At 32.7% G+C, this 11,551-nt stretch overlaps 2 protein-coding genes across 2 annotated transcripts; one reads left to right on the top strand and one right to left on the bottom strand.

Annotated features, from left to right (window-relative positions):
- Positions 1-2,314: 2,314 nt before the first annotated feature.
- LOC112717997 (protein FAR1-RELATED SEQUENCE 6-like) lies at positions 2,315-3,862 on the bottom strand. The gene is made up of 4 exons (XM_025769910.1): positions 3,711-3,862; positions 3,320-3,624; positions 2,860-3,037; positions 2,315-2,510 (listed from the first exon to the last, which is right to left on the bottom strand). The coding sequence occupies exons 1-4, from the start codon at positions 3,860-3,862 to the stop codon at positions 2,315-2,317; spliced, it is 831 nt and encodes a 276-aa protein (XP_025625695.1).
- Positions 3,863-7,229: 3,367 nt separating this feature from the next.
- LOC112716712 (plasmodesmata-located protein 8) lies at positions 7,230-11,551 on the top strand. Its single transcript, XM_025768691.3, has 4 exons — positions 7,230-7,886; positions 8,387-8,676; positions 11,048-11,155; positions 11,253-11,551. The coding sequence occupies exons 1-4, from the start codon at positions 7,405-7,407 to the stop codon at positions 11,255-11,257; spliced, it is 885 nt and encodes a 294-aa protein (XP_025624476.1). The 5' UTR covers positions 7,230-7,404; the 3' UTR covers positions 11,258-11,551.

The raw sequence follows: 11,551 nt of genomic DNA, 5'->3' as shown, positions 1-11,551 counted from the left end.
AAGTTATATCTGAATTGATATGGTTTTTTCATTTTTTCCCAATTTTTTCTAATTCTATTTTAATTTTTTAAAAATTCGCAGATATCTGTGGAGTTCCCGATCCCCGGCAGATACGGGGTCCCCGTTACCCGTGGTGGGGACGGGGACTGGATATGAAGGCAGGGGGCGGGGGCAGGGGGCATGTCCCCGCCCCCATGGGTACCCGTTGCCATCCCTACATTGGACAGCGCTCCTATGCGTCGCAACTAGCCAAGGAAAAAGACTAAGGCTATGAAATCACCATTCACAGCACCAAGCACAAAGAGCATGCTGCAGCGTGCGGGGTTACCCATTAGAAGCCAAATAAGGGGGGAGACAACGGAAGAAGACAGATTCCTAGGTAAGAAAAAATAAATATACATGCCTTAGTCTATCCATGGCCTCCTGATAGAGTTATAGGCGTTCATATAACCATTTGCGGACTTAGATTCGTTTCGTGTGAGCCTAATAAAGCCTACTTCACTGCAGGTTCATGATTTCATGTTGCGGATTTTGTCAAGTTGATGGTGACAATCAAGACAAAACCTCTGCATGGATGTTGCTCATGCTAGGCATTATGATGTTTCTTTTCTTTGTAAATTGAGTGGTTCTGAATTTATTTTTTGATCTATCATATTTTAGGCATTTGAACTTGTATATACTTCATTGAGAAGTGAGTTGCTCGTGTTTTGTTAGATACTCCTCAGCAGGTTTCGTAAGTTAGGTATTTCACAATTCTCAAGCAATTAGTTTTCAATCTGTGGATATCACTGGTTCATTAAGAAACGCACTTCATATTTATACTATTTCGTCAACCCTGATCGGTGTACAGTACCCTTTTGTTCATGCCTATGTTTAAGTTGCAGTTCTTTCCATTCACTAACATGGTGTTAACTAAAAGGAGGCATTATTTATTTATTTTTATCACTGTTTTCTATTGTTGAAATTGTGATGTTGATGGAAGTCCTAGCTTTGCACGGCCTTCGATCGTAAATAGTCTACACGGTCGGTTCGTTTACAGTGGCTTCCGTGACTTCAACCAGGATTTTAATTGGATGTTGCTACTGTTAGGCACACAGATGTTTCTTTTTCTTGTAAATTGGATGGTTCTGAATCTGTTTTGTCAACTATAATATTTTAGGCATTTGAACTTGTGTGTACTTCATTTAGAAGTGTGTGGCTCGTGTTTTGTTATATACTCCTGAGCAGGTTTCATATGTTAGGTATTTCAGGATTCTCAAACAGTTAGTTTTCAGGATACTCTGATCGGTGTATATAACCCTTTTGTTTATGCCTATGCTTAAGTGGTAGTTCTTTCCATTCACTAGCGTGGTGTTAACTAAGTGGAGGCATTAATTATTTTTTTCCGAATATTTTCTGTTGCTGAAATTGTGACGTTGTTGGAAGTATAAGCTTTGCGCGACCTTCGGTCATAATCAGTCTACACGGCCGGTTTGTTTATGGTGGCATCGGAAACTTTAACCAGGATTTTAATTGGATGTTGCTACTGATAGGCACACAGATGTTTCTTTTTCTTGTAAATTGGATGATTTTGAATATGATTTCTATGTTTTATGTGTTACGCAGTAACGACAGTGTGCATTCCATTGAGATATGAATGGCGTTTGTTTTTTTCTAAATGGCAGTTTTCGGGCCGGATTTAATACATTTCTTTTTTTGCGAACAAATAAGTGAAACCTCATTTTCTTAAAACCATACTAACCAAAGATTGGGGAACAATAACAACAGTTGTACTTTTGATTCTTTTAATGAATACTTCATAACAGGATAAATGAAAGTGACAAAACAGAAAAATGAAGAGTTTATTCAATTGTGTCTAAAGCACCAAGAAATCTAGCTAAGAATGACAAATTACTCATGCCAAGAAACCTGACTATATATGCCTAAAAGAGTTCAACAGGTCCATGACGATCATTATTTGTCTGAAGGTTAACAACATCTTACAAGATCCACAACACAAAGAGAACGACATATATGAATCAGGAACACCATTGGGTATAAAAAATTTAACATAGACGTAACTTCTGACACATACCGGTTGTGATTTCCTCTTCCTTTTTTCCATTGACTTCTTAATTGACTTGTCCAACTCTGCTCCAAGTCTCTTACTCTTCGGCCGTCCTTTGGTTTTAACCCTTGAGGGTCCCTGTATGTCATGTAAAATAACACCGCATGTGCTCTGTGTGAGCATCGTATTCTGAGTCCCATCAAGAGTAGTGGAACGCATGCTGGCACGGTGATCAATCGGCCTGGACTTTGCATTCGAAAGGGCAGCTCACAAGATGGCTGCTTTCTCTTCACAAGCAACAAACTCCTGAGCAACGTTATAGAACTTCGAACACAGATGCCTGAACAAATTGTGGCTTTCATTACTTCGAGCCACGTCATGGCTACTCTTAATGTAAGTGTGCTTGCGGATGAAATTCTTACTGCATCGAGGAAGAATATAGCAGCTCGGTACTGTGTCAACTCTATAGTATAACCACACCGCAAGGATGTGGCAACACAATATACCAACAGATTCAAATTTGTTGCACTCGCACCGACTCTTTCAACTCAAGGGGTCAAACTGTACTATGAAAGTATGGTAGACAGGCTTCTCCCAAAATACCTTCTGCTCGTCAACTTTAATAGAAATTGTATCTCCCTTTTTGTCCAGTTGATCGAACCACACAATCGGTTTTTTTCCTTACCTCAAGCTGAAGGGTCTGGAACATATTACTGGTATATTCCTGTTGAAACTGTCGCTCAATGCCTGTGCTCCCTATACATGGGATGGCTCCTTTCGAGTCTGCAGCATCATCTTCAAGCTCCTTTTACTCCTTGTTTCCAAGCATGTTATCGTATTCATGGACGAACTGAACCAACCCACCCTTGCAATGCAGGTATCCACCATAGAATGCGTGCATACTTTCACTCCGATATGTACTCCTCATGCCGGCCCAAAATTCACTCTTGAAGAATATTGGCACCCACTTACGTCGATTCGCATAAAGATCTACACAAGGAAAAAAATAGCATAAGAGTGTCGCTTATACCCAGCAGGATGACAACTTACAAAGCACCGATAAAACAAATAAAAAAAACATCCAGACACACGATGAAAAGAAACATCAGTACGTGTATTGAAAAGAACATCCACCGACTAACAAGGTAGAAAATTCAGTTACATTTCGTAAGAAAAAAGCACAAGAACGGAAACAACCGGCAGTAATAAAATTAAATGAATAAATAGGCATCATGAAACCAACAGACGGGATTTAATTTAACGATCACAGACCTGCTAACCATCTGTTCTGGCCTAACGCAAATTCTTTGATGAAAGCAGCCCAATCAACTTCAAACGATTCACTCGAAGGAGAGTTATACACAATGTGATTCATCATTGCACTCAATTCTCCGTACCTAGCGTAGCCACCGAGCTTGAATTGTGTTTTCTTCATTATCTGCCAAATGCATCTCACCCACTGCGTGAACACCCACTCGAAACTAGGGATCTCCTCACTGCCAAGTAAAGCACAACTAAGAAGAGTAGACTTCCCATGGTGGTTTACACCGACAAAGGATGCAAATGGTAGACCATGCCTGAGAACACAGCAAAAGCAAATGTAAGGTAACATGACAAATTTAAGAAATAACTGCTCTTGCAATTCACCAATACGTATACTGACCTGTTTCTTCTGTATGTGGTGTCAAACGATACCACATCTCCGTAATATTCATACGAAGCCCTGCACCTTGCATCTACCCAGAGTGCGCTCTTAAATTTATTAGCATCGTCAACATCTATGGCATAGAAGAAGTTGGGATTGATCTCCTTCATTCGAACGAAATAATTCATCATCCCCTGGAAGTCCTCATTGTCATCGGAGCATCAGAGATTGCGTGTGATGTAATTTATGACATCTTTTTCTGAGAAACTCAGTTTTGAAGACCCACCAATTTCGTTTGCCAGTGCTAGATACGTCTTTTTGGGTCTTCTGCCAGCCTCGTCGTTATTCGTAATGACGTACTTGGCATGCATGGTCAGCTCCTGGTACTCATGATAGTGGACAACTTTCTCAGCCGAACAGGGATGAGAATGCCTCAATTTTACCCTAAACACTACCCAACATTCCTTCTCCCTGTCCAGCATGACATACATTCTTCCTTTGCATCTCGTGGCTGTTATTCTGTTTCACCGAGTTGCTGCCTTAACACGAATTCTCGATAACCCTCTCGAGTGCAGTAAAGAGATTGATTAATGGGTATCTTTGTGTCCTTCCATGTCTTGTCGAAGTTCGTGTTCCTGATTTTAGTTATAAACCCCAATTTCTTTGCATAATTTGCATAAAACTCCTGTGCCAAAGGCAGCGAATCAAAACTCATTCCTATGACTGGAATTTCTGCTTCACTGAGCCCACTATGATCCGGCAACGGTAAAGCCAATTCACAGAACCAAATAGAAATGAAAGATAGTACCAAAGTGGTAACTATAACGTGCTAACACACAATAAGGAATACTTCAAGCCTCGTGTCTTAAATCCAACTCATCATTTCTCGTCACCATGACGTCGGTGATTTTGTTGACCTTCAATTAAAGACAATCGGGACAAAACTTTAATCCACTTATGACCATTACTATATAATGAAGCAATCCAATAAAACATATCAACAAAAAAATGGAAACACATATAGCACTCAAGCAAACTTTATTACTATCTCATCTAACCACATTATTTCTCCAGATTTTTCCAAAAACTAATCAATGTAATAAACATCTAATTACCATGAATAAAAAGCCTTCACAACACACATTTTAATAAAAATTCTATTAGGAATCAATGAATTATTAACAAGATGTAGTTGATTGCATGCATTGTGACATAGACGGACAACACAGTGAGATTGAAATGGATCTTGGACTATTCGCACATTTAGGAGCAGTATAAACTACCAATAATTTTGTCTTTTCCAACATAGATCTTACATATCTTCCACACAACCCAATTAATTTCTATATCCACTATCTATGTCTATCTCTATCGAAATTTTTTGTATCAATGATATTAGCTAAGCATAGCCTTTTCCACAACCCAATATATTCAATTACAATCATACCTTATTAACATGTCCACTAGCAACGTAGGTGTGCCACATTTTTTTCAAAGAAATAAATTTAAGAAACATCTAAAAAACATGGAAAAGAAACATTCACATTTCACGTTCTCATAAAACCTCATGCAATTCAAGACTAACATATACAACATACAACATACCAAGGAACCCTCTTGATTAACAACACCATTATCATTCAATTCATCATTGCCTTCACTAGCATTGATCACTGTGCTATTCGGTTCCCCTTCTGGATTTGAGCGTTCCATGGAGAATTTTTTTCCCGAATATTTGCGCCGCCACGGCCACTTCTTTTTTTTAGAGTAAAAGCGGCACGCACCGTGGAAAAGCAAGGACGGAGCGACGGTTTAGTTCATTTGATGTGGACGGTCTCAAGCAAGTGATGATGATCAACGTGACATGCATGCAAGGCTTCCGGGGACGTGTTGCACCAACGGCGGCTTCTTAGTGAATGAAAAGCGGCCCGCACGGTTGAGGAGTGACGACGGCGACACAACTTGAGTGATTGGGTGAAGACGGTGGAGGAGCTAGGCGGCTATGCTTCTTGGGGGAGAGAAAAAGAATGACGGCACTAGTTGGAAAGGGTAACCCAGGGTAGTGAGACTGAATGCTCAGCGCATTTATTCCGTGATTCTCTCCTATCACTAGCGTATATTCTCTCATGTTTTGAATGTGGTCAACAATAATTTAAAAAACAAATTAAATTATAAATTAATAAAACTAATTATAATTAATTATGTTGTTCCATTTTTAGTTGATCATTAGTCGGTTCCATATACTTTTCCTTATTGTTTGTATCTGAATGTTACTTGACTAATTATTTTTTTCACATTGCCCAAGTTCTCCCCTTTTACTATTGTTACCCTAGCTATAGAACTTAGCTCATTGGTCCGTTAATGAAAGTTGTTGTGGCCTTTGTTCCTTCTTGGTTTTTTAAAATTTAAACACAATTTTCAATTTGTGGTTCAAATTTCTAATTTTTCCTATAAGTAATTCTCAATTATTGATATTCTCTATTTTTCAATATCATGTTTATTGGCTCAGAGACTGGTACTAAAATTTCTGTTTATGTCTCTAAAATTTCAGTATTTTAGTACCTAAAAAAAGTAGGGACACAGAAGACTAAAATTTTTAAAGACAGAGACTGAAACTTTAATAATATTTTATACCTAAAATACTCTAATTTCAATTAATTAATTTCAATTTTATCCTTTATGCAAATTAAATTAGGGTTTTATTCTTGTTTCAATTTTTATCTCTCAATTTACAGCAAACAAAATATTAAAATTTATTTCAGTATCTTTCAGTCTTAGTCTTTCGATCTCTAGTTAATTATAGTATTACTTTATCATCCCGAGGTACCATTTATTCAATGGTTTATTCTTGTTTCTTCTTGGTTTTTTAAAATTTAAACATGATTTTCCATTGAGAAAAAGGATTTGGTTTTGGAATTTTTTTGGAATTTTGCTGTAGTGATTTGTTGGGCTTCTTTGCTTTGATTTATGCTTTTGTTTACTCTAGTTTTGTATTATGGTTTCTTTCTTTTTTTTTTTCATTTGAAGGAGATATAAAAATTTATATTTAAAAATTTTTTTGCATAATTTTAATTGGTAATTTTTTTAACTTTATATTTAATATCTTAAATCATCTTTAATTTTATTATTTTTTTAAAATTTTTTATTTTTAATTTTATTTTTATTATTTTTTTATCATTCTTCATACACATATTTATCATTATTTTTTTCATTAAATAGAATAAAGATAGGAAAAGAGTATAACATGTACTCTGTAGAATAAAAAAGAAGACAACGTGAGTAGAAGTTATGTGTTACAAAAAAAACTTAACGAAAAATGAAAGAAAATTAACTGATAATTATATTTTTTTACCAAATTTTAAGATGCCAGTTATATTAATCACTATTTATTAATAGAATTAAGATGTAAAGTAAAAATTGGACACCAAATTTTTCTATTTCTTTTATATATTGGTATAAATTTATATATTGTTATAAATAATGCTGTTAGTTAAATATATGAATTTCTCCTGTATTAATTAATGGGTGCGTTTGGAGGACGCAACAAAACATCTTTACTGTAGAAAATGCATCACTTCGCAAAATCAGAGAACAAAGACAAACCACTAATAATAAATCTTTTATAGTGGTAAACCAAGCCACAATAACGAAAGAAAAGAAGGTTCAGATTCGAACGATAACCAACAACCAAAAAAAAGAAAGAAAGGAAGCAATGCCGAGACGCATTCAATTATTTTTTACTCAAGAAATCATCATAGCTCTGCAAGTCTCTTCTCTCTTATTTTTTTTCTCTTGTTCACTAACTGTGAGGAGTGTCCATGGTGACTATCCTTCACGGGCAAATATCTTTGTTTATGCGGGCTGTTCACAAGACAAATACCAACCAAACTCGATCTTTGAAGAAAACCTCAATACCTTTTTGTCTTCGGTAGTAAGTTCGTCGTCTGAAGTTACTTACAATAGCTTTGCCATTGGAAACGGAACCTCGGCACCGGCAGAGGCGACAGTGTACGGCATGTACCAGTGCAGGGGAGATTTACATCCAACTGACTGTTCAAAGTGCATTGGAAGATCCGTAAACCAAATAGGCTTGGTTTGTCCATACACTACTGGTGCTTCTTTGCAACTTGAAGGATGCTACCTTAGATATGAACACAGTGGTGATTTTCTTGGGAAGCTTGATACCAGCGTTAGGTACTCTTGGAAATTAAACACAAATTAATTAAAATATATGCTCCACTGTTTTAATTTAAAAGCAATTAATTCCTTATTTTACCACGTTAAAATTAGAAAATCTGAATTCTATTTTCTTTATAGTAAATTGAAGCTCGTTCTCTCCTATATTGTTCAATCTATATTTTGTGACAACTGCTAAGGAGAATTGACACCATACTAAAAATTTCAGAACATATCCAAAATTCATTATGTTGCTAAGAAACAATCCTTTCTGTGAGAGCACCTATTTAATTTGTAAGTACCTTTATAATTACCTTTAAATTTTTTCTCATAAAGAGTGAAAAAAATCTATAATTTTGTGAGGTTTTTATTTGTCAATATGTAATTGTGCCACTGTGAAATAGTTATCAAGAAATACCTTTAGAATAATATAGAGGTACTCATTCTATTCTATAAATACTCATGGAAATGAGCTGTTCAAACTTTAACTTTTTATTGTTTCATTTTATATCCTTCAGGTACAAGAAATGTAGTAAATCAGTGGATAATGATGTTGAATTCTTTAGACGTAGAGATGACGTTCTTATGGATTTGCAAACTGCAAATGGATTTAAAGTGAGTAGTTCAGGTCTTATTCAAGGGTTTGCGCAGTGTTTGGGGGATTTAACTGTTTCCGATTGCTCTTCTTGCCTGGCTGATGCGGTTGGGAAGTTGAAGAGCATGTGCGGATCTGCGGCTGCTGCTGATGTGTTCTTGGGGCAATGTTATGCTCGCTACTGGGCTTCAGGTTACTACGATGAAACTCCAGGTTCGTTTCATTCCCATTCAATTTTTCAGCATTTTTTTACATTAAATAGAATTTTTGTTATTTGAATAAAATAAGAAAAAAAACAAAAAAGATATTAATACACAGCCAGTAGTGAAATAACATGTAAAAGAATCAATTAGTTATTTATGTCGTTCATACCAAACTAGCAGTTGGAGCAAGCATGATGAGTTGAAACGGTTGACTTAGGGAAGATCAAATTGAACAGTCAGAAAGTAAATTTTTCTAAAACAATGTATTCACAGCATATATGCCATTCTGCTTTATTATTGTGGACACATGAACACTTTACTTTATTTTGTCTCTTTTACTCTTTATTTTGAATACGTACCTTTTATTTAGTATCACATTCTATATCGATATTCTTCACTTATCAATTCGCTTTTGATGATCCACAGTATTCCATTTCGTTTTTTTTTTTATCAAAATCTTTTAAATTTGTTTCAATTACTAGCGAACTAAATATTTTAATTTTTTTATTATTTTTAGTACTTTCTTTTATATTTTAATTTTTATGTATTTTTTTGTTTATATGATATATATGGTTAGTTTTATAGAATTTTTATTATTTGTATAAATTTTTTTTATTCTTTGATGTACTCCATTTTCGTTCTGTATATAAAAAATATTTTTTATTTGGCTTTGTAAAATTTATAATTGTAATTACTATAGACTATGTTTATTATCAAAATTTTGTATACTATGAATTATGATCTTATAAAAAAAATAAAGTAAATGAAAAACTAATTATAAATAACAATAGAATCATAAATAACGAAAATTTATAGTTTAAAATAATACTAAATTAAAGAGCACTGATAGTACTAAAAAAATTATAGAAGATTTTTTTTGTTTGACATTATAAAATTTATAATACCTTCTTTCATATTTTTATTTTTTATTTATATGATAAATAATTTTATATTATTTTTATTAATGTTCTGATTTTTCATGTATATTATTATTTTTTGTAATTTTTACTGTTTCTTTGTTCATATGATTTGTTTTATCATTTACTGTTTTTTATGTCTAATATTTTTGTTTTGGTTGAAATTTTTTATTTTTTATTTGGTTCTGTAAAATTTATAATTATAATGCTCGTATACTATATTTTATTGTAATTTTTTTATAATATAGATTATGATCCCATTTAAAAAGACAAATTAAATAAAAAAAGTATTAAGGTAATAAAATATATTTTTTATTTTTAATATAAAATAAATTTCGTTAACTTTTATATGTTATTTTTAATTTAGTAAGTAAATATTATTTTTACTATAAAATTAATTAATAAGATCTATTTAAATATTTAAATTAAGATGATAGGATAATATAAAAAATATTTAAATTGATGTCTCTTCTAGTAATTTTTTATCTAAAAGTAATTTTAAATAGTATAATCCAAACAACATTTATTTTACTATAATTTATTTTAATATAAAGATTGTCAAACATAAATCATATTAACACAAATTTATTTTTTATTAAAATTAATTTTACAAAATTAATTTTATACAAACATCCGTTTACAAGTTATAATCCAAACACACACAAAGTAATCCATGAAGAACTTTTAACCCGACGAAAAAGTTCTCTAGTCTTCCCAAAATTTCGATAAATAGTTTGGGATTCATAAACCTATTCTATTAATGTTTTAGGATTTATTTTGCCAACAAGGAAATCATTTAGACAATATTTTATTGCTTCATTTTAAATAATAATATACATCAAAAAATTAATATTTAGTTGGACATTTAATTTAATAGGTGAAAAAAGTAAATAAGACGCATAGGATAAATTTAGCAAAAATATAAAATTAAAAAAAAAATAATACTCAACAAACATTTACTTTAATAATTTTTTATTAGTTAATTATTGACTGAATTTTTCCACTGTTACTGAAAACAACCGTATAAAAAATATAAATATCACATTAAATAATAAGAGAAAAGATAACTGTTTAAAAAATTTTATTTTTTTATTTAAATCATTTTATTAACATTGAAGTTAGACAATAATTTAGTCATAAAATATATAAAGATGACTTTATCAAAAAATGCATCTCGACATATTCACACGATAAAATTATAGCAGTTTCAAATATATATATATATATATATATATATATATATATATATATATATATATATATATATTTTAATTTTATAATATATACTTTTTAAATAAAGAGTGTCGTAACAATTTTTTCGATGTATCCGTCATCAGCAAACATTATTAAACCTAACTATCTAAAAGTAAAGAAAAAGTTAAACATATAACTTCATGAATATTAACCAAATTTTTTTCTTCAATCTTTGTTCCTTGCTTTGTTTAAATTTTATGTTTTTTCCAGGTTCCCACAACAATGATGAAGTGGGGAGATCTGTTGCCATTATTGTGGGAGTGTTTACAGGTCTAGCAGTTCTTGTTGTCCTTCTCTCAATCTGCAAGAAAGCAATGGGTAAAATAGACATAACATCTAGTTTTCTTATTTACCAAATTCTCTTTATGATTGAGGAAATGATAATGGTGGTGATTGATATCTCTTTATTATGCAGGTTGATTAAGAAGATTGCAACGCACCTTAAAAGGAGAATAATTATTATTACAAAACATCTCTTGAAATCTTGTATAAAATTGACCGAAGTCGTCACGTTTCAACTTTTTCTCAATTTTAAAACATTTTAATTTGTTTTCCTGCAAAAGAAGAAGAATATGTCATCATTGTGTTTAAAAAGTAGAGCTATTATATCCATCAACTTAGAAAGGGGCGCAGATTGTCTTTCCTTAGTGATGTCCATCCAAACCATCATTATTTCTTTATTATATATGGAATCAATTGAAGATTATTCTGCCA

The sequence above is a fragment of the Arachis hypogaea genome, chromosome 10 (assembly GCF_003086295.3).
Source record: "Arachis hypogaea cultivar Tifrunner chromosome 10, arahy.Tifrunner.gnm2.J5K5, whole genome shotgun sequence".
NCBI classification, from domain to species: domain Eukaryota; kingdom Viridiplantae; phylum Streptophyta; class Magnoliopsida; order Fabales; family Fabaceae; genus Arachis; species Arachis hypogaea.
The sequence above is the reverse complement of the archived record's forward strand: the minus strand, read 5'-3'. Positions and strand labels throughout refer to the sequence as shown.

Coding starts and splice junctions, on each gene's coding strand:
- LOC112716712 (XM_025768691.3), top strand. CDS start 7,405: ATGCCGAGACGCATTCAATTATTTTTTACTCAAGAAATCATCATAGCT. Junction 7,887..8,386: donor AAGCTTGATACCAGCGTTAG/GTACTCTTGGAA, acceptor TATATCCTTCAG/GTACAAGAAATGTAGTAAAT. Junction 8,677..11,047: donor TTACTACGATGAAACTCCAG/GTTCGTTTCATT, acceptor TGTTTTTTCCAG/GTTCCCACAACAATGATGAA.
- LOC112717997 (XM_025769910.1), bottom strand. CDS start 3,862: ATGAAGGAGATCAATCCCAACTTCTTCTATGCCATAGATGTTGACGAT. Junction 3,038..3,319: donor CCAGAACAGATGGTTAGCAG/GTCTGTGATCGT, acceptor TTCCTTGTGTAG/ATCTTTATGCGAATCGACGT. Junction 2,511..2,859: donor AACATGCTTGGAAACAAGGA/GTAAAAGGAGCT, acceptor GTTATACTATAG/AGTTGACACAGTACCGAGCT.